Source organism: Mauremys mutica, chromosome 1, assembly GCF_020497125.1.
Source record: "Mauremys mutica isolate MM-2020 ecotype Southern chromosome 1, ASM2049712v1, whole genome shotgun sequence".
Classification (NCBI taxonomy): Eukaryota; Metazoa; Chordata; order Testudines; family Geoemydidae; genus Mauremys; species Mauremys mutica.
The window spans coordinates 252995619-253019569 of NC_059072.1; the positions used below are offsets into that span (position 1 = coordinate 252995619).

The window sequence follows — 23951 nt, forward strand, 5'->3', positions numbered from 1 at the left end:
TTGCCCAGCGTGGAGCTCTGATCAGCACGGGTGGCGATGCAGTCCCAAATCCAAAAAGAGCTCCAGCATGGACCGTATGGGAGATACTGGATCTGATCGCTGTATGGGGAGACAAATCTGTTCTATCAGAGCTCCGTTACAGAAGACGAAATGACAAAGCATTTGAAAAAATCTCCAGGCTATGATAGACAGAAGCCACAGCAGGGACTCAGCACAGTGCTGCGTGACAAGCGTAACGGAAAGCCAAAGAATCAAATGGACGCTCATGGAGGGAGGGAGGGGGTACTGAGGACTCCAGCTATCCCACAGTCCCAACAGTGTCCGAAAAGCATTTGCATTCTTGGCTGAGCTCCCAATGCCTGAAGGGTCAAAAACATTTTCCCAGGTGTTTCAGGGTATATGTCGTCAATTTACACCCTTCTCCCCCCCCCCCCCGAAAGAAAAGGGAAAAAAAATCGTTTCTTGCCTTTTTTCAATGTCATCCTATGTCTACTGCATGCTGCTGGTAGACGGGCTGCTGCAGCGCTGAACACCAGCATCCCCTTCTCGGTGGCAGATGGTGCAAAATGACTGGCAGCCATCGTCATCATCAGCCCGTGAGTGCTCCTGGCTGGCCTCGGTGAGGTCGGCCGGGGGCGCCTGGGTAAAAATGGGAATGACTCCCCGTCATTCCCGGCAGACGGTACAAAAGGCTTGGTAACTGTCCTCATCATAGCAGCTGGAGGCTGAGCTCCATCAGCCCCTCCGCCCCCCTTTCATGTCTAAAGAAGATTCTGTACTCCCTGGACTATCATAGCAGCGGGAGGCTGCGCTCCTCTCCCCACCACCCTTTAATATCCTGCCTGGACTATCATAGCAGCTGGAGGCTGCCTCCCTCTCATTTTATCTCACTAAAAATTCAGTGTTTCTTATTCCTGCATTCTTTATTATTTCATCACACAAATGGGGGGACGCTTCCACGGTAGCCCAGGAGGGTTGGGGGAAGAGGGAAGCAACAGGTGGGGTTGTTGCAGGGGCACCCCCTAGAATGGCATGCAACTCATCATTTCTGCGGGATGTCTGGGCCTCTGACCCGGAGCAGCTGTGCTCTCTGGTTCTCTAGTACACTTGCCCCATATTCTAGGCAGGACTGACTCTATTTTTAGACAAAACATAAAGAAGGGAATGACCCGGGGAGTCATTCCCATTTTTGTCCATGCGCCCCCGGCCGACCTCAGTGAGGCCAGCCGGGAGCACCCATGACAGCAGCAGACAGTACAAAAGGATTGATAACCGTCATCGTCAATTTCCAATTGCAAACGGTGCAAAATGACTGATAACCATCATCTCATCGCCAATTTACAATGGCAGACGGTGCACAAGGGATGGTAACCGTCTCTGCTACCTTGCAAAGGCAAATGAATGCTGCTGTGTAACACTGCAGTACCGTGTCTGCCAGCAGCATCCAGTACACATACGGTGACAGTGACAAAAGGCAAAACAGGCTCCATGGTTGCCATGCTATGGCGTCTGCCAGGGCAATCCAGGGAAAAAGGGCACAAAATGATTGTCTGCCGTTGCTTTCAAGGAGGAAGGATTGAGTGACGACATTTACCCAGAATCACCCACGACACTGTTTTTGCCCCATCATGCATTGGGATCTCAACCCAGAATTCCAATGGGCGGGGGAGACTGTGGGAACTATGGGATAGCTATGGGATAGCTACCCACAGTGCAACGCTCCGGAAATCGACATTAGCCTCGGTACATGGATGCACACCGCCGAATTAATGTGCTTAGTTGTGGCCGCGTGCACTCGACTTTATACAATCTGTTTTAAAAAACCGGTTTCTGTACAATCGGAATAATCCCGTAGTGTAGACATACCCACAAGACTCTTTGCTGCTTTTACAGATCCAGACTAACATGGCTACCCCTCTGATACTCTAAAAGGAGGACTTTGAATTCTGAGCAGATAATCTAAATTTTAGATTAGTGGGGTTTTTTTAACATTAGATTTGTTTTCTAAAAAAGAGAAAACTATGATCAATCACACAATCAAAGAAAGTTGTTTGCTGTGTTGGTCCCAGGATATTAGAGACACATGGTTGGTGAGGTAATATCTATTATTGGACCAACATCTGTTGGTGAAGGACAAGATTTTGAGCTTACTCAGAGCTGAAGAAGAGCCCTATGTAAGCTTGACTCTTTCATCATCAGACTTTGATCCAATAACAAATATTGTCTGCCTACAAATCAAAGAAATGCAACTCAGATTCATAGAAACAAACAAAATAAATGTATTTTAAATTCACTGATACCAGTGATGATGGGACATTCTCCACACATTGTGTTTATTTGAATAGTTCTTATATTTGCACAGGTATGTGCTTAGTTGAAAGAGTATTCGCTGAATACATGAAGCTGAATTTATTTCAATGTACAGTACCCTAGTTACATGCCCAATCATGTATGTGTAGAGTCCATCACGTAGGTGGAACACTATCTCTATGCACTGTTAAAGTTGGTAGTAAGCAGTGAACGGTGTGCACAGTACACAAATTTTCAAACTATCAGAACACTGTTTATAAAACAAACGTATTCAAACGTCTAAAAATCATTGACACTAAGTTTGACGTTTTAAAAGACAATGCCTTTTCAGTTATCTACGCAAAAAGCATTGGGAACAATTCTATGAAGTGGGGAAAATGTTTTTCTTGCACATATCTCCCCAATAAGGGAGAACGGAGTTTTAAGTGATTTAAATCAATTATTTTTTACACAAAGGGTTTTAAACTTCTTAGCCACACCATCTTTTGGAGCATCAGAAGACTCTCACCAATATAAAATGTTGAAGGAATGTCAGTTATGTAATACTTCTGAATATGGGAGGAAAATTCCTCCATGCCTGCTGCAGATAATAATTTTATACTCAAAAGCACGACATTATCTTTTAGTTACTCAAGCTAAAATAATAGTGTTAGTAATTGTAAAGTGATCTATCTTTTTTTAAATCTAGCTGGAGACCTGTTTTCATGATCTCCATCAGTGGCAAATTCTACAAACTGAATATGTTTTATATTAAGAAATATTTTTATTCTAAATGGATTGTAAATTTAATCAAATTATGGTACAGGACAAAAAAAGAAATAAATTAACTATTTCCACACTATCACTTCCTGAGTCTGAATTCTGGTTGTTCAAACGGATTATTAGATTACAATTTCTGTTGCTTTTACTTATGCAAAGCTGGAGGAACACAGACTATAGGGACCTATAACAACTTACAGGATTATTTGGGTACAAATCCACCAATTTATGAGAAAGATAGAATAGCTCTGTATGGGTGAAAAAAAGAAAAGAAAATTAAAGCATGTCAAACACTAACACATATTTTGGCCAATAAACTTTTCTAAAGCAGTGCTAAATCATCTCATATTACAAACTGCAAATTAGTATATAAACTCAAATATTCCATTCTTTAAAGATAGATAATTTGACCTTTTACATGTTCATCTTTTTTTTCAAAATTTGAAACATTAGAATGTTCAGTTATTTTGCATTTAAACAACAAAAGAAAAAAATTGGTTTGTGAAGGCTATGTGAGAGAATGTGAACTGTAAACCTGACTTTCTTAAGTACCTTTGAAAATCCCAGTCTAAATGTTTCAATATCTTTAAAGCAACTTAGAATTCCCTCCAAAGAACCTGGCACTGCCCACTGTCAGATGACAGGATACCGGGCTAGGTGGAACATTGATCTGACCCAGCATGGCCATTCTTATGTTCTTAATACAGTTATGAACTGTACAACATATATACTGATTTGATTACTACATTTACATTTTCAAAAGTCTTGCAAAATACATCAAAAACTCAAAAGTTAATCTGCCTGTAACTAAAAATAACTAACTATGTTGGTTTGTCTCTAGTTGAAATCTTGATAGCATGAACTAACTTAAAATTTCAGAAATGTTGCTTCAAAATTAATATAATAAAATATGCTTGAAAATAAAAGCTAAAAAAGTTAAACAATTGAATCTAGAGTTTCTTACTTTTTTTTTTTGGTAAAAATGGTGCTACTTGGTAAAGTTTGAAATACATTTTTTATCAACATTTAATTACTTTAAGAAACCAAACAGTTCTCTGATAATAAAGCTTATGCGGTGTAACAAGAAATCACACTACATTTTGCATACTGTGTGAGGGCATAATGCTTGTTTTCCAGACAAAGTATATAAACTATTGTGCTCCTACATGACAATGTTCTTCAACATAAAGAGATACTGTTTGCAATATACCTCATGTTTTATGGGAAAAAAAAGTTGTCTCAAGACATACTTGTAGAAAAACAAGACTACAGGCTACATTTTTGAAAATGGCTGACTATATTGCAACGGCAAAATCTGCAAGCACACCTATTGCACACAAACAAGAGTTAGCACACTAAGGACTTGCCTAGAGAGTTAGCATGCGACAATCTGGGATGTAATTCTACAGCACTTAAATGAGCTGGCACTAACTAGCCAAGTGGACCCTGCTACCATGCAGTAAAAGTTCTGATTCCAAAGAGGAGTAGATCAAAACGCACTAGGAAATTTTTAGTGCATGGTCCATATGGCTAATTAGTATGCAGCACACTCCTATGTTGTAAATTTATGCCCCAACTTGCCACACAATAGCTATCTGTTCACACAAACCTTTAATGGCCCACTCATGCATACATATGACAGCATTTGCGCCAGCATTTCCCAAACTGTCGTCCATTGAGAGACTGCATGTCATTTGATGATGGCTCCTCAGTCCCGTTTCCAGCTGTTTCCAAAGACCTCCAAGTTCTTCTTTGGAAAGAGCATGGATGACTGTACAAACAGCTGGAAACAAGAATCAGATGTCTAAGCTACATTATTGTTGTAGTTGCCACAGGGATGTTGAGTACTTGTGAACAGCATCTTAACTGAAAGGAGATGAGATCTATGTGATTGTAAATGGGACAGGAGGCAGCTTGTGAAACACTGTCTATTAAGATGAAGTTCACACTATGGAAGTTTGAAAACTTCTGGCAAACACAATAGATATGCTCATGTATTTTGTGGTTACAAGTAGCCACTTTTGAAAATGTCCCTCTATTTTTGTTTAAAATACATTTTCTTTCATTGTTTGAACACTAGGCTGTTGAAAACATGTCAGAACTTAAGCAATAATAGGTTGGCTCACAGTAGTGACTCACTGGCTGCATAGCCCAAGGGACAAGACACAGAGAAGACTGATAAAGGGTACAGGACAATCATTTACATGAGTTCTCTTCCCTGTGCAGCTCTCCAAATCCCTGTTGTGAGGGTTTTTTTTTTTTTCTTTTCCCTCCCTCTTTATGGCCATCCTGTGGAAACTGCATGCAGAGGGTCAGATATTTCTTGCTGGTTCAAATCTAAGAGTTGTGGTGAAATCTTGGTTTTATTTTTAGAGGCTACCCTAAAGACATTAGGAAAATAACCTAAGTGTCTTTTAAAAATAAAAATCTATATTTGACTCTAATCATATTACAAAATTAGTCAATAATATTTCTCACCATTTGCTTTATTCAGCTCCACGAGTGTCCCTATGTGCACAGGTAAACAATTGGCATGGAAAGGATCTTTTTCCATTACTCTGAAAATACAGAAACAGCAAGGATTATTATAAAGTAAATTATTAAAATCATTTAATTGATTTGCAGACATATTACTGTTATAACATATTATATAGTGAGCAATTAGCACTTCAATCAATCTATAATCATGGAATCCTAGAATATCAGGGTTGGAAGGGACCTTAGGAGGTCATCTAGTCCAACCCCTGCTCAAAGCAGGCCGAACCCCCAGACAGATAAAGGGTAATCATGATCTCTTCACAAGATAATCATGATCTCTTTACAAGTGGTCATTTCCTGATAGCATAATAAAGTCTAACCACACAACAGAACAATTAGAACTGATTTAGCTAAACATATAAATTAACAAGAAATTCTGACAGATGGAACAGACATTAGGAAAACTGAATGCAATTTGCACTATATTTGTTTCACACTTCACTACCAAATGAATGCAGAGTACATCTCTACCCCACTGCAACGCTGTTCTCGGAAGCCAAAAAAATCTTACCGCGTTATATCGAACTGGTTTTGATCCACCAGAGTGCGCAGCCCCCACTCCCGCAGAGAAAATGTAGGGGTTAACATAAGGCAGCATCATATAAAGGCCAAGTATTTTGCTTTGTGCCACACGTAAAACAGATGTACTTTTACAACATCAAATGCTAGAGTCAACTGCATGTTTACTCTACTTGAGGTATTAGCTTGCAAAATACACATTAAACAACCGAGTCAATAATATATTTGGGTGAACTTGTGATTATACAGAATTTATTTCTGCAAGCCATCTGAAAGGTAGCAAAATGAACTTTCAAATAAATATCAAAGTTGCTTCATATACTTACACAGAAGTAAGCTTGTAGCACATTTTGAAGTCACAGTTATAATAATGTCTTTCAGCTAAGGACACTACTACATCCAGATTGTCCTGAAGACCATCTACAGATTCAGGAATTATTGTTTCACTTGGCTTATTATACTGAAAAAGATAATTGTAACATAACTATGATATAAAATGGGAAAACTCAAGCATTGTTCTATCAATATTTGTTTTTAGTTCTGAAAATGATAATTTAAGGACCTCTGAACCTCAAATTTTGACTCCATATAAAAAGCCTGTATTGAGTATAAAATTAACTTTTAGGTAACGCATTTCTTTATGACACATTTGGCATAAGCAACTTCCAACAATGAAAGAATTTGAAGGGTAGTCTCCAAAAAGGACACAATGCTGTGAGTGTCATAGCACTAACTGTTCCATGCTGGCCTATGCTACATTTTTATCTCCAGAAAAAAACCACTTTGGAAGTAATATATTTTAAGACAGCCAGAATTAGGGGTTTCCATTAAGTAAGGCTATAACATACATTAAAGGAAATGAATATGAAATTGTTACACACTTCTATCAATGGAGAGCTAATAATGGCAATTTGGTCATAACACAATCAAAACCATATAAGAATTTTTAAATTATATCTTTGAAGCTAAGGACAAAAACAGTTGTGTATGATACTTACATCTGAAGGCAAGATTTCCATAGGATTAATCAGATTTTTACCTTTTTCAGTTTGTTCTCAAACAGAAAATGAAGCAAATCTTGTTCTTCTTCTGTACACTGTTTACCAAGAGGTAGAGATTCAAGAAGCTCTTTTTCTGGGTAAATTAAAAAAATATGAACCTGAGGTAAACTATGTTTGAAGTAAACAAAATTTTTTTTAACAAGTTGTAAAGAACTGATTTTCATTGAATGCAAAGGCTGTGAAAAGTTTTGTGATATCCACCCCAATACCATAAAGAAAACAGCATACCATAAATACACCAAAAGTGACTAACTGCGCTCTGCTATGATAATATTGAGAGATATGGAAGTAAATGACTGAATCCTCTTTGTTTTCAGGCCCTCTCTTTCTACAATTCAAATTAAAGTTAACATAAAGATGGAGTACCACAGCCTACTGTTTTATACTTACGCTGTAAGCTAAGGTTGTTCACTGAAATGCAAGATGTCTAAAGAAAGGATTCACAACAGTTTGGCATCCATAATGCCAAATCCAACTGTGGTTTCTTGCCATAAGCAACCCAAATCCCACAATCCTTTTTTACTTCAAAAGAGATCACCTCAAAAAAGGTTGCTAACTCTGAGTAGGGAGCACTGGAGCTGCAGGAGGTGCTGGTTAGGAGGTAGAAGAGCTAGGTTTATTTTGCTCCTAGCACCTGGCAGATCTTATTGATTGTCAGTTTATGAGACCCAGTCGTCATACCCTCACTGGTTGTGCCCAACAGTGGTGATTATTTTTTGCTGAAACCTACAGCTTAAATGATTAACAGTTTTTGTCCATTTAATAAAACCAAAGAGTTGCTAATATTTGGGCATGGAATATTTTCTCAAAATAATTTTAAACTGATTACTCTAACTTTTATCTACTGGACAAAATGTATGGTAAAACGGGAGATGATTTCATTTATATATGAGAAACAAACACAGCTAATCCAAACCTTCTTGTGCTGTTAGCATATGGTGTGATGTTAAAAGGTCAAATGCTTCAAAGCAGTAAACATCAAGCTTCAAGGCTTCTTTGTAGCTGTACGTTGCCAGGGTTCTATTATCCAGAGCATCATAGATCTTCCCTCGCAAAAGGCAAATAGAACTCTTGATCTAGTGATGGAAAAGCAGGGCTGGAGGTCAGACACTGAATCAATGTATGTAATTTGGTTTTGAGCACAAAAGAAATGGACTACCTGAAAAGTAACAAGCATTTCATATATGATGGAATCTGGTTTTTATTCTTTTTATTGCCTTGATATATAACATTTGTTACTAATAATCTAAAACCAAAACGAATACTACATTAAGCTGTCTACAACCAAACAAGAACTGGTTAAATACATGACAAAAATAGGTAGACTAATATGCAATAATTCAAACAAGAGCCCTTGAGGGTTATTAAAGAGAGCACTAATTTTACTATACTTTTCACAACCGGAAGATAACCTCTTTTATTACAGCCCAAATTGTCTTAGCTTTTCAGTGTCACCGTGGAGTTTCTTGAGAAACCTATCAGTAATACTAGAAGCAGTGGAGCTACGTCTGTCACTCAAGAGGATGGCACGCTCTATGTTCACATCTGAAAGATTATCACTGAAACCACAATTAAAATTAAATCTTAAATCCTAGAGAAGTTGATGGTTCAGCCCTGGTGATACTCTAGCTCCCCAAAGGCAACTTCCTAATTGCTACTGCAAGCAGGTAAGTGATTTTTAATGCTGGTATTTAAGGGTCTGTCTACACTGGAGTTTCACACTTTAAATTCACATGCTACCTTAATCCAAATTAATATTCAAGTGTAGTCAAGCCACGCCTCATTGACAGAAGCAATGAAGAGATTAAAGCTAGGTCTACACTAAAAAGTTAGATCAACATAACTGTGTTGCACAGGGTCATGAAAAATCCACCCTTGCATGATGTAGTTAAGTCAATCTAACCGCTGGTGTAGACAATGCTAGGTTGAGGAAGAATTCTCCACTGATCTAGCTACACAAGCATAGTTTGACTTCTATAGTTTAGGGGATGAGGGGGTGTGACAGCTGCAGTCAGGCCAATTGGGCCATGCATTGGGGAGGGGGGGCGCAAATTCCATACCTCTCAAAGAAGTGAATTAACTACAGCAATGGTAGAACCACTCCCATCGCTGTAGTGAGTGCCTACACTGAAGTGCTACAGTGGTGCAGTTGCAGCTGTGCCGCTGCATTCCTAGTGAAGACGCAGCCAGTGTGACACGGGGTGGACTAGGCTCTGAGGCCCCCTGCTGGAGACCTTGTGGCCCTGCTACACCCATCCCCAGAAAAGGGCAGTAGAGAGGTCCTCCAAGCTGCCTAGAGCAGCTGTGTGGGAAGCAGCCAATCAAGGCCCAGCAGTCTAGTATAAGAAGAGCTGCAGGGCCAGAGTGAGTTCAGTTCCTTGCTAGAGATGAAGGAGCGTGGATGGTGTGTGGCTGGCTGAGGGAGCTGCAGGACATCAAATGAGGTAGTGGTGCCAGAAGCCAGGAAGAGCAAGAAGGAGCCCTGAGCAGATTGCAGGGACTCCATCAGGACAAGGCCCTGAGATAAGGGTGAAGACAACACAGGACAGTGGGGAAATAGCCCAGGGAATTACAGCAGCACGGTTTAGATAAAGGGACACAGTGACAGCTGGAATCTACAGGGTCCCTGGGTTGGGACCAGGAGTAGGGAGTGGGCCCAGGGCCCCTGAGCCCTCCATTAGTCACTAGGGGAAGTGGCCTGGACATTGAGACACCCCAGAGGGGGAACTGAACTGTAGTGGCCCAGCTGAAGAGCTATGGCCAGAAAGGCCCTGAGAAGGTGAAGACATTGCCTCCAGTGGAGGAGCCCCGGGGCACTGCTCTATTCCGGAACACGGACAACCAGAGAGACATTACAGAGAGCACTGAGAGAGGCCTCGTTAGACTTGTACCCCGAAAAGGGTTTGCTTTGCTTTCATCTCTCAGACTGTGTATGACTTGGCCGGCCAGCTGGGTCAGTGAAGACCCACCACAAACAGGCAGAGAGAGTGCAGGCACACGCATGCCACCAGAGGGTGCTCGCAAGAGGTGAGTGCAAACCCATTACACAGTGTTAACACCTCAAAAAAATACTTAAAAAGGCAGAATAAGTTCATTCCCTTATTGTTATTTATCTCCAAGAATCTGCAGTCCAACTGAAAGAGATGATAGTTTACATTGTCAAGGCTCGATTCGTATCTGGAAGACCTAGAATTTATTTATTTTAAAACTGAAATAGATTACGTAGAACTCCCTAGAAATTCTCAATTATTAATTCTGAGCAAGCATTTGCACAACAACACTAGTAATAGTGACAAACCAGGATTATCATTTAATATAGGCAATAATCAAGACAGCTAGATCTAAGTATAGATTTCTGACTAAATGGAGAAAACACATAATACTTCTGGAATAAATATTCCAGTATAAATACTTCTGGAATAAATAAATATTCATTATCCTATAATAAAAGTCAGACACACATTCAGTTTCAAGCCCAGATGCCAATGACATTACTTTCTGATAAATCCCTGTATAATATTAACATTCTTCTTCAACTATGAAAATATCATGTTTTGAAAATGCTACCTACAGAGGATTGTGACATCTCCCAGCCACTGGTAGAGTCTTTCAACCCACTTTCATCCTTCAAGTATTTTTCAAATAGTCTTTTGTTGATTGGCTCTTCCATGTCAAGAATATCAAGAGCCTGTTGATGCTCTTTTGCAGCATACTACAGAGAAAACAAGGGTAAGATGTTAAGCATTTAAAATCAAAACACCAATAATAAGACTATGGCAAGTAAAAATTATAGAGTTGGTAGGCCAAGCCACTTCACATTTAGGCATATCTTTATTTAGCTGTATATCAGCTTATCATCAGAATCTAATTGTAGTGAGAGAGCAAGGTCTCCCTCCCTTACGGACAGGGAGAGAGCCGCGACCACCCCCTGATGGGCAGAACTGGGACACCTCCGACCACCCCACCAGAAGCAGAGGGGTGGAACAGGAAACAGAAATATAAAAGGCAGGCCTTACAGCTTAGCTGGAGGAAAACTACCGGAGGAGCAGGACATCTCCCCCCAGCCCGCTGCTGGAGCTCAGACCCAATGGAGGCTGCTATAGCGCCAGAGACACAGAGGGACTGCTGGAACTGCCAGGCACCAGGGACACCAAGGAACTGTTGGGGCTGCTACTAGCTGTTTACCTCAGTGAGATGAACAACGACCCCAGAACCCAGGTACTCCCTGAATGGGAGTGTAGGAAGAAGCCCAGGGAAGCCAAATAGAGTTTGTCCGCATTACTGACTGTAAGTGTGTTGCGGACGGATTCTCTGCTGACCCAGTGGCAGACCACTCTGCCACTGTTCAGGCCCTGGGCTGGGATGCAGTGGAGTCAGGTGGGGGTGCGTCCCTCTACCCTCGCTACCACCCCACTCCTGGAGGAGGCAGCCTCCCCACCTTTGGGCCAAGAGGACGCCAGTTGGGTTTGCTGTCTGCCCCACCAGAGAGCTGATTCCCCTAGACTGCTGTGTTGCTCTGCCTGACTGCAGGCCAGAACCCTTAATTTTTGGCTGCCCGCCCTGGCTGAGGGTCACAGACTCAACTGTTGCTTGGCCTGAAGGCTTGGGCCTACTAACTGTCGGCTAATTCCCCCCGAACTGAGTTGCTCCAAAGGCATTGTAGTGAGGGGGCGTGGACTCCCTCCCTGATGGACAGGGAGAGAGCCGCGACCACCTCACATTAACAATTCACAATATTTCAGTATTGCTCAACCAAACATTTGGAAAATAAATACCTGCAGAATGATCATAGTGCCTATCATGATGTGATTACAGAAGTATACAAACATACCTTAAAATGAATTAAGATGGGGTTTTCTATCGTTTGTTACAATTAGGGATGTCGCACGATTAAAAAGATTAATCGTGCTGTTAAACAATAGAATACTATTTATTTAAGTAGTTATGGATATTTTCTACATTTTCAAATAGACCTCTACCCCGATATAACACGGTCGTGGAGAGCCAAAAATCCCTACCGCATTATAAGTGAAATGCCGTTATATCAGGGTAGCGGTGACAGGTCTGCAGCGGTGATTTAAAGAGCCCCGGGCCCTTTAAGTCACCGCTGGAGCCCTGCCACCGCTACCCTGGGGCTGCGGCAGCGGGGCTCAGCCAGCGATTTAAAGGGCCCGGGGCTCCCCGCAGCAGCCGCAGCCCCAGACCCTTTAAAGCACTGCCCAAGCCCTGCTGCGTAGCCCCAGGGTAACGGCGGCACGGATCCAGCGGTGATTTAAAGGGCCTGGGCTCCCTGCAGCAGCAGGAGCCCCGGACTCTTTAAAGCACCGCCGGAGCCCCGCTGCTACCGCGCTATATGCAAACCCATGTTATATCGGGTCGCGTTATAGCGGGGTAGAGGTGTATATTGATTTAAATTACAACACAGAATACAAAGTGTACAGTGCTCACTTTATATTTATTTTTATAATATTTGCACTGTAAAAAACAAAAGTAATAGTATTTTTCAATTCACTTAATAAAAGTGTACTGAAGCGCAATCTCTTTTTCATGAAAGTTGTGCTTACAAATGTAGAATTATGTACAAAAAATAACTGCATTCAAAAATAAAACAATGTAAAACTTTAGAGCCTACAAGTCCACTCAGTCCTACTTCTTGTTCAGCCAATCGTTTAGTCAAACAAGTTTGTTTACATTTGCAGGAGATAATGCTGCGCACTTCTTGTTTACAATATCACCTGAAAGTGAGAACAGGCGTTCGCATGGCACCATTGTAGCCAACGTTGCAAGATATTTATGTGCCAAATGCACTTAAGATTCGTATGTCCCTTCATACTTCAACCACCATTTCTGGGGACAAGCGTCCATGTTGATGACGGGTTCTGCTCGATAATCATCCAAAGTAGTGCAGCCTGACACGTTCATTTTCATCATCTGAGTCAGATGCCACCAGCAGAGGGCTGATTTTCTTTTTTGGTGGTTCGGGTTCTGTAGTTTCCACATAGGAGTGTTGCTCTTTTAAGACTTCTGAAAGCATGCGCTACACCTCCTCCCTCTGAGATTTTGGAAGGCATTTCAGATTCTTAAAATTTGGGTTGCATGATGTAGCTAGCTTTACAAATCTCATATTGGTACCTTCTTTGCGTTTTGTCAAATCTGCAGTGAAAGTGTTCTTAAAACAAACGTGCTGGGTCATCATCAGAGACTGCTATAATATGAAATATATGGCAGAATACAGGTAAAACACAGTAGGAAACATACAATTCTCCGCCAATGAGTTCAGTCACAAATTTAATTAATGCATTATTTTTTTAACAAGCATTATCAGCATGGAAGCATGTCCTCTGTAATGGTGGCCGAAGCATGAAGGGGCATACAAATGTAGCATATCTGGCAAGTAAATACCTTGCAATGCCAGCTACCAAAGTGCCATGTGAACCACTGTTCTCACTTTTAGGTGATAATGTAAACAAGAAGCAGGCAGCATTATCTCCTGCAAATGTAAACAAACTTGTGATTTAACAAGAAGTAGAACTGAGTGGACTTGTAGGCGCTAAAGTTTTACATTGTTTTGTTTTTGAGTGCAGTTATTGTAACAAAAAAAAAAATCTACATTTGTAAGTTGCACTTTCACCATAAAAAGATTGCACTACAGTACTTGTATGAGGTGAATTGAAAAATACTGTTTCTTTTGTTTGCCATTTTTACAGTGCAAATATTTGTAATAAAAAATAATATTAAGTGAGCACTGTCTACTTTGTATACTGTGTTGTAATTTAAATCAATATATTTGAAAATGCAGAAACATCACTGAAATTTATTAAAATTTTTCTTTGTATCCTATTGTTTAACAGTGCGATTAAAAGCAATTAATTTTTTTAATCACAATTTTTTTGAGTTAAGCGGATGAGTTAACTGCAGTCAATCAACAGCCTTAGCTACAATCAATCAAAATACATGCTGTTCCATTTATTTTAGTCATCCTCCAGACAATTTCATTTCTTTGGTTGCACTTTGTTTAGATAGCGCTTTTAATCCAGAAGGGACCGAAAGCATACTGCCAACTATATACTTATAACACCAATAAAACAAAGCTACCTGTGGGGCAAAATTCAGCAACCAGCCAGTATAAACCACACTATACATTATTAGAGAGAAGGAAAATTCTGGAGCACAGACAACAGGTCAAACACCTTCCTCTAAAGAAAGTGTCCTGGGATCTATAGCATCCATGCTGAGCAGGCAGAAATTTGTTGTTCTCTGGTCTCATTCAAGAGACGCACAAACTACTCGTGGGGCAATTGTACGCCAAAAAAAATAAAAGTTCTGCACACACAATTTTAAAATTCTGCAAATTTTATTTGTCAAAATAACTCTACATAATCATGCCAGTCTCAATTATTTTGGTAATTTATTTCAAAATACCTGTCAGCAGGTATATTTGTAACAATACAGACACACAAAATTTCCCTCCAGGAGTAGAGAGTTAAAGAAATCCCTATGACAACCCAGTTCCTGTTTCTCTGCCCCCACACCCTGAGCCCAGCCAGGGGGTCAGACACCCACAACCCCTCCCGCCCCCAGAGCCCAGCTGTGGCCCCCCCTGCCCAGACACCCTCCCCAGCCCCAAGCACCGCCATCTCCTTCCCTCAGGGCATGCAGGGAACTGCAGCTGCCGGAAACCCTCTAGCTCAGGGGTTCTCAAACTGGGGGTCAGGACCCCTCAGGGGGTCACGAGGTTATTACATGGGGGGTCATGAGCTGCAAGCGTCTACCCCAAACCCTGCTTCACCTCCAGCATTTATAATGGTGTTAAATATATAAAAAAGTATTTTTAATTTATAAGGGGGGGGTGTCGCACTCAGAGGCTTGCTGTGTGAAAGGGGTCACCAGTACAAAAGATTGAGAACCACTGTTCTAGCTCCGTCGTCCGTAACACCCCCCCACCCTCGCGGGCAATATCTTTTATGTGCGAGCTGGTCTCTGCCAGGTCCAGCAGCCCCTAGTGGCAGCCAGCAGCTTTGCAGCCCATTTCTGTGGGGGAAAGGAAATTCTGCATGCACAATATTAATTTCTGCAAAATTCTGCGTAGTGCTGAGGTGCAGAATTCCCTCAGTAGTAACACACAGCATGCTGTATGGAACTCAGTTTACCCATCCTACAAAGATGAGAGAATAAGTCTTCTCTCACAGGATTTGAACCTGTAGTTCCAGTATAAGCATTTCAACCCCGAAATTTAGACCTCTAAATATTCCCCTTCTAGCATAAAGTGTGCCATATGTGGTCTGCATGTTTACGTAGCATGCTTTGTTTAGTTTGATTTTATCCAACCATAAACTAAAATATATACTTACATGACATCTAGCAGCAAGGTATCGACATGCTTCATATAACTAAAAGAAATAAAGAGGTTTGAAATACTTAATTTATCAAGGAAGCTACAAACAAAACTCCCTAGTGTTAATAGCAAAAAGCTGTTATTCCTACATCAATGTCTGTTTTTCGTCTGACTAAAGATTTCTTTCTTACTACCCCGAATCATTCTCTCAAGTCTCTAACTCTTGAGGCAGACAGTAAATGGGGAAACCTCAACCCATCATCCTGTCTCCTTAACCCTATCTTATCCTCTCCATTTCCCTTATCTTGAGATACTCTTTCCCTATGACCCTTTCCCTACAAGCACACTCTTATACACCACCCTATTTCCTTCCTACCTTTTGACTTTAATCATAGGGCATGTAATCTATTCAAACTGCTAGATTTCCTCGGCTCTCTCCCCTTTATCTCCTCCAGTGTGGTTCACCCTTTCCACCTCAGCAAAACTTCCCTGACCAAAATCACTAATGACCTTCTAGCCCAGTTTGTAAATTTCTTCTATACCAGGGATCGGCAACCTTTGGCACAAGGCCTGTCAGGGAAATCCACTGGCGGGCCGGGACCATTTGTTTACCTACCTTGTTGATCATGGGACTATGCATTACAGAGGGATGTGCTGGCCACCGCTTCCTGCAGCCATTAGCCTGGAACGACGAACCGCAGCCAGTGGGAGCTGCGATCAGCCAAACCTGTGGACACTGAAGGTAAACAAACCGTCCCGGACCATGAGCGGAGTTCCCTGATGGGCCACGTGCCAAAGGTTGCCGATCCCTGTTCTATACTATTGTTTTGAACCTCTCCAACTCTGGAGGCACTTTCTCCTCCACAACTCTAGTTAAAGTGGGAGGAGAACTAGAATAGCACACAGTCCCTTCCCTAAACCTATTGGTCCCCTCACAGGTCAGCCCTCGGCCCTTTACTCTTCTCTATAGATCATTCTCTCACCATGACCTTACATTATGCAGTTTACGTCACTACTCTTCCTTTCAATTTTGATTGTTAGCTCTGAAGGTAAAGAACCTATAGTGCATTTAGCACAGTTGAGCTGCTATTTAGCACCAGGTATAGCACTATGGTTCTAAATAAATAACAAAAGTATTATTTCTTGTTTGAAATTACTTACCTTATCTAGCTTGCGTGATCGAAGGGCGTGTGCTGCTCTATGATACTGAGCCGTCAGGTAGAGACATTGGGCCAACCAATAGATGTCCTGAGGTTCCTCTAAAAAATATATATATATATAATATATATAACCCCATTAAGTACATTCCTAAAATACTTGCTTTTATCATAATTTTGCATGGTATAGACATTTTCAGGTCATTAAAAGATGTCAGTATACTGCTCTTCCTCAAACAGTCATCTAAAGAAATTACTCTAAAAATAAAATACATCTCTTTGCACATCTCAGAAATAAGAAAATTTAAGAATTAAACCAAACCCTAACACCAAGACTGTACGCACTCTCAGCAGCATACAAGGATGTAAAAAAAAAACTAACACCAGTCTGCATACCATAAGTAACAGAGGGGAAATAAAACTGATGTGGAAAAGAGAAAAACAACACACGTATGCTGTAGGTGACTCCAGACTTTGAATGCAGTAACAGCAGAAAACATACTTTGAACCTTTTTCTTTCCAAGTTTGTGCTGAAATTAGTGCCTGCAAAAGTAAAATATTATTTTCAAGTTCTAGAAGTATGACAATTAGGTCCTGATCCCAAAATTTATGCATGTGCTTAAATTTACACACTGTGCATAATCTCATTTGAAGGATCAGGTACTTGGTAAGTAATAAAGCCATTGCAAAACAGATATAAAGAGCAGATAAGGAAATACTCCAGAATCTGAACATTGACAAATAATTTGGTCCAGGTGACATGCATCTACCAAAAACTATATTTAAAGAGAGTCATGATGCACTGAGAGAGTCTTCAATATTGAAGAAAAGCAAAAATGACTTCAAAGGAAAGAAAAAAAGTTACCCTATCAATTACTACCCCATAAATACAATAGACCAGGGGTGGCCAAACTGTGGCTCGTGAGCCGCTCGCGGCTCTTTTACAGTTAAAGTGTGGCTCCCAAAGCCGCACAATCCACCCTCCCTTCTCCACCTACCAGGCTGGGGCAGGAGCTCAGGGCTTCCACCCTGCAGCAGGATGATGGGCTAGAGGCTTCTGCCAGAGATGACTGGTGCCTGCTGAGAGTAGGGGAGGGGCAAAAATTTAAAACCCACCCCCCACAACAGCTTGAATCATGCCGGCCCCTTACCCTCAGTGGCTCCTCCCTGCAGCTCCCAGGTGTTAGCTTTGCATGGAGAGGCAGTGGCAAACAGGTGGGAGCTGCAGGAAGGGGTCACTACTTTAGCTCCACAGAGAAAGGCAGCAGCAGCTTTCCCTGCTGCTCGCCACTGCCTCTCCCCATGGTCGCAGCTCCCAGCTTGCAGACTTCTGCAGCTGCCGTGCAAGAAGGGGGTCCGGTGGCATTATGTGATGAACCAGGACCAGCAAACCCTGGCAAAAATCTGGAGGGGGAGGAGGGGGCATGTGACTCCATGTGCCCTCCCCACACATCTCCTTTGGTGTCTGCCTAGCAGAGATGGAGGGTCTCAGGAATTCAGCCCCGTGGGGCATGCCTGCTCTGGCTTAGGGCTTCAGCCTTCTGATGATTGTCATATGTGGCTCAGAGGGTCAGTAAGTTTGGCCACCCCTGCAATAGATTAAACACTAGAAAAGGAACTGTAGGAAACAATCTTGCACTGACAGTGGACTAGACTAAATTATAAAAAAATCATTATTTTTAATTTCAGTGTTTATGAATCTGCAAAAAGGTTCTTGCAAACAATAGAGATTTTTCCAAGTGGAAGGAGTTGACCCTCCATGCAATCCTGGCCCTGAAGGACAGAATGTTTTTCAGCCTGGGAAACAGGCTTAGTTCTTGCACTAGTAGTTAGAGTACATTTTTCAAGCACAGGAGTTAAACATGCATGAATGCTAAATTGCACACTATCTATTCTAGCAGGTCAAAAATCTAATGCTGTTTGGGTAGATGGTATTGCAAAGAGGCTCACAAGAATATTAAATATACAGTGGAACCTCAACAATATACAAGAAGCTGAAAAAACGATCACAGGCAAAAGTTTTAATGAAACTAATATTTTAAATTAAATGAAATACAACATAATGATTACTTACCATGAGACAGTGAAGCAACTTTGTCTGCCCAAAACAAGGCACTTTGATACTGTTGCTGGAAAAGAATGTTAGAAATGTTAGGGTTTATTTAAATATATTATTTAGCTTGATATATCTCACTGGTGGCTGTCTAACCTATCTTTAAAAAAAAAAACAACACACCTTGAGTTAATTGATTGCCAAATAAGTCAAAGCAGTTAACATGTTTGTAAAGACTACTTAAGGCACTCCACAAACATGTATGATTTACCCTAAATTGAGGCAGGGGGCTTTACTGTGAATCCTGGGAATAAGAGAGATGGAAGAACAGCATTTGATTATATTGGAGAGCCAGCTCTGCTACAGATAAGATTAATGACCCATCCACTCCCAGTGTGTAAAGACTGGGAGTGGATGGGTCATTAGAAAAAGTAAAAACTATTTCCCCATGCTAATTTTTCCCCTACTGTTTCTCACACCTTCTTGTCAACTGTTTGAAATGGGCCATCCTGATTATCACTACAAAAGTTTTTTTCCTCCTGCCAATAATAGCCCACCTTAATTGATTAGTCTCATTAGAGTTGGTACGGCAACACCCATTTTTTCATGTTCTGTGTATATATATCTTCCTACTGTATTTTTCCACTGCATCCATCTGATGAAGTGGGTTTCAGCCCAGGAAAACTTATGCCCAAATAAATTTGTTAGTCTCTAAGGTGCCACAAGTACTCCTCGTTCAAGAAGACATGTTATGGCCACTAAACCTGAGCAACACTCAGTCACTATAAATTCAAACCCAACTCTAGCAGAAATCTGAAAATGAAATTTAGACATGGTCTGTCAGAGAGTGTTGTTTGGGGGAGAGGGGAACATAATCAGAGTATTGCTGAAAATTCAGAACACATTCAAACTACTCAAAAAAAATTATACAGTCAAATGCTTGCTAGGAAAGGAGGAGGAATGAGGGTTTGTGCCATGCTTGAGTTGTGCCAGAATGCTCTTGAATAGTGTTTTGGCATTTGTTGGGGGAGTAGGAACAGCATTCTGATACTTCTGACCCAGTTTCCCCACTCCAGAAGGAGAGACGGTATCTTAGTAACCACCACTTCTCCTTCTGGAGTGATCCTGGAAACAGAAGTAGTGGATGAAGAGATGGGTGATACGGAGGTGGCTGGCATGCCATGTGGGACAGAGGGTCTCTCTCAGCCCCAGATTCTCCTCAGACACTTATTCTACTCTACAGGAAACACCACATCTGCTAAAACTTACAACCCTTGTCACTTTACCCATATGCACATAACACCAAACACTGTATTTTCACTTACCTATCATTAAACTCACAGACCACACTCATCTCTCACTTAACTGCTGACAATTCCCAAGGCTAGAAGACCCATATGCCCCACAATTGACATAACCTAGTGCTGAAATAAGGCATACTGGAACTCCCAAGATACACCTGCACATTTTTCTTTTGATCATACATACAGGGGGTCAGTCAGAGGAGCTAATCCTCCCCAAGGGGGCACAGCTCCCCAAGACGTCGCTGTATCACAGCTCTGACAAACTGCTCTAATTAATCTGTTCAATATTCAATACAGCTGCACTTAACACAGTAAATGCAGCTGGACTGCACACAGATAATTCTCAGTGGCTACTGCTGGTCCAGAGGTCAGAGTTAAGGGTGCGTGGGCATTTACCTTAACTCTATATTTTCTGGTTTTCAGAAGTTTGAGTTTTTTTGAATTTGATGTTTTGGAAGAGTATAAGATACCACTGGGCAAGCTTAACTCTGCATTAATTAATTTTGTTGTCAGAGATTATACAAGAATTTGGGATCTGAATGAAGCAATATTCACAACATATGGGAATTTTTGCAGACTGCACATCCTATACCATTTGTTGTGGTCCTCTATCCCGGAAGGGACTGCATGAAATCTCTAAGGCTAAAGTGCTTTAAGAATCTTCAAGAAGAAAGATGCTATATAAATGTCAAATATAATTATTATAGGCAAGGCTAATAGCAGAGCCTATTATTAAGGTTATCCAGCACATACCACTATAAGGCCCTTATTTCAATTGCTTATAACTTCACCAAACTTTTACCATTTGGGCCAAGATTTTCCATACTGGTTATCTGCCTCAGCCTATTTCCTAAAGCTGTCTCTAAAAACAAGGTTATTAAAAACATTTTTTAATCTGCAATTTGCAGCAAATAATCAATTTGAAAGAAACTAGAAGATAAGGTGATACTTAAAAGTCAACATCTGGATGGGGGGAAGCAGTAAAGCTGATATATCTCAACTTTAGTAAGGCTCTTGATACTATCTCACATGACCTTCTCATAAGCAAACTAGGGAAATATAACCTGGACAAACTTACTGCAAGGTGGGTGAATCAAATGGCTGGAAAACCATATTCAGAGAATAGTTATCAATGGACCACAGTAAAATTCAAAGGGCATATTGAGTGGGTCCACAGGGATCTGTCCTGGTTTTATTCAATATCTTCATAAACGATTTGGATAATGCCATACAGAATACACTCATATGATACCAAGCTCAGAGGAGTTGCAAGTACTTTGGAGGACAGGATTAGAATTCAAAATGATCTTGACAAACTGGAGGAATGGTCTGAAATAAATAGCATGAAATTCAATAAGGGCAAATGTAAAGTACAACACTTAAGAAGGAATAATCAATGCACAAATACAAAATGAGAACTGACTGTCTATGAAGAAATACTGCAGAAAAGGATCTGGGGGTGATAGCGGATCACAAATTAGGTACAAATCAACAAAAAAAAGCTGTCCCAAAAGAATAAAAAAAAAATCACTCTGGGATGTATTAGCAGCAGTGTTGGAACCAAGGCACATGAAGTAATTCTTCCACTCTACTCAGCACTGATAAGACCTCAACTGGAGTACAGTGTTCATTTTGGGAACGATGTGGACAACTTGGAGACAATCCAGAGAGTTACAAAAATGATTAAAAGTCTAGAAAACATGACCAACAAGGAAAGATTGAAAGAGTGGGTTTCTTTAGTCTGAAAAAAGAAGACGGGGTGGTGGTGGTGGGGGGGTGATAACTGTCTCCAAGAGCATAAAATGTTGCTGTAAAGAGGAAGATGGTACACATTGTTCTCCTTGAGCACTGAGGACAGGATAAGTAATAATGGGATTAAATTGGAGCAAGGGAGATTTAGGTTAGATGGTAACAAAGATTTCCTAAATGGAAAGGAGTTAAGCACTAGAACAAATTACCTAGGGAACTTATGAATCTCCATCACTGGAGATTTTTAATAGCAGGCTAGACAAACACCTGTCAGGGATGGACTAGGTAATATTTAGTCCTGCCTCAGAGCTGGGGGACTGGACTAGATGACCTGTTGAGATTCCTTCCAGTCCTACATTTCTATGATATAATTTATCTTCAAACACTCTTGTGAAGCGAGTGGTATTACCCCATATTTTACAGACAGGGAGCTGAAGCACAAAATGTCTAAGATTAGTTGTCCACTCATCCGCTACCCAATTTTAAACAAATCAGACCTGATTTTTCAAAGTCCTTCGGATTATATGGCACTTTATCTGTTCCAAGCGCTACTCCATCCCATTGACTTCAGCTGCAGCTGTGAGTGCTGAGCACTGCTGCACATCAGACCCCAGGTGTTTCAAGCACCCAGAAAAAGCGGGACAGGCTGTTAATAGCCACCTGTGAAAAGCTGGTGTAAGTCACTTGCTCACAAACTCTGTGGCAGAGGCAGCCATAGAATCCAGTTCCCCAGGGAAACATTTACCAGCCTTTACCATGAGACCATCCTGCCGCCCTCTGCTCGTTGTCCACACCCCTTCCAGGGCTGCAGCAGATGAGGCAGGGGCCCACCAGACCACACTGCAGTCCCTGCCCAGCCCAGGGGGGGGACCACCCCGTGCCGTGCACAAGGGGGTCTCCAAACCCCTGAAACGGCAATAACGGCCTGAAGCTATGCGGTGCATGACGTTACTTAACACGACACACACGGGACCTTCCCAGTAACACATGCATGGCCCAGAGCTGGCGGGGGCTCCCTCCAGAGCAGACTGTTACGCTCCCAGCTCTCGCACCCATAAGAAAGGCCGTACCGGGTCAGACCAAAGGTCCATCTAGCCCAGTATCTGTCTACCGACAGTGGCCAATGCCAGGTGCCCCAGAGGCAGTGAACCTAACAGGCAATGATCAAGTGATCTCTCCCCTGCCATCCATCTCCACCCTCTGACAAACAGAGGCTAGGGACACCATTCCTTTCCCATCCTGGCTAATAGCCATTAATGGACTTAACCACCATGCATTTATCCAGTTCTCTTTTAAACCCTGTTATAGTCCTAGCCTTCACAACCTCCTCAGGTAAGGAGTTCCACAAATTGACTGTGCGCTGTGTGAAGAAGAACTTCCTTTTATTGTTTTAAACCTGCTGCCCATTAATTTCATTTGGTGACCCCTCGTTCTTGTATTATGGGAATAAGTAAATAACTTTTCCTTATCCACTTTCTCCACATCACTCATGATTTTATATACCTCTATTATATCCCCCCTTAGTCTCCTCTTTTCCGCTGTTGGGGCCCCCGAGGAAACAGGGGCGGAGACGCACCCCAGGCCCCGCCCGGCGGAGCGCACCTCCCCAGGGCGGCCCCGCAGCCACTCAGAGGGCGAGGGGGCGTCAGGCCGGGTCGGGGTTAGGAGCTGAAGGGAGAAAGAGGCTGCGCGGGCTGCTGCCCCCTCACCTGGTCTATGTACTGCCGGACCCGCTTCCTCAGCCGCTCCAGGTTCATCTCCCCACGCGCGCGAGCCGGGTGGCCTCGGGATGCTCCGCACGCGCCGCTCACTCAGGTAACGGTCCGGCTGTCACGCGCCACGCGCGCAGCCCGGGCACCCCGCACTCCCTGCCGGCCTCGTTCTCTAGGCGTGCCGCGCGGTAACGTCCCCCCTTCCGGTGTCACGCCCGAAGTCACTCCCCCCAGAAACGCCACCCCGCGCGGATGGTTCCTACAGCACGCGCGCCGAGCCGAGGCGCTGGAGGAGGGCGGCGGACGAGTGGGGCGGGTCTACACTGTCTCGCTCCCTCCTGGGGCAGGGCCCGGGGCAGAAAGGGGGGGCTGTGACCCAGCGCTGCCAGTGATTGTGACGTTTCTCTGCAGTCTTTAGCTCCTGGAGTCCTGTTATTTGGCTAGAGCCTCCGCG

General features: G+C 42.2%; 1 protein-coding gene across 1 annotated transcript in view; it reads right to left on the reverse strand.

Annotated features, from left to right (window-relative positions):
* The window catches only part of CDC16 (cell division cycle 16), a 65829-nt gene extending 42087 nt beyond the window's left edge, over nt 1-23742 (reverse strand). The window contains exons 1-10 of the mRNA XM_045007190.1: nt 23495-23742; nt 18754-18808; nt 16684-16781; nt 15539-15577; nt 10759-10899; nt 8104-8263; nt 7166-7260; nt 6453-6586; nt 5548-5627; nt 3268-3317 (exon numbers count right to left, since the gene is read on the reverse strand). Of these exons, the coding sequence (XP_044863125.1) occupies nt 3268-3317; nt 5548-5627; nt 6453-6586; nt 7166-7260; nt 8104-8263; nt 10759-10899; nt 15539-15577; nt 16684-16781; nt 18754-18808; nt 23495-23542 (900 nt within the window). The 5' untranslated portion in view covers nt 23543-23742. The remainder of the gene's footprint in view (nt 1-3267; nt 3318-5547; nt 5628-6452; nt 6587-7165; nt 7261-8103; nt 8264-10758; nt 10900-15538; nt 15578-16683; nt 16782-18753; nt 18809-23494) is intronic.
* Nucleotides 23743-23951: the final 209 nt, after the last annotated feature.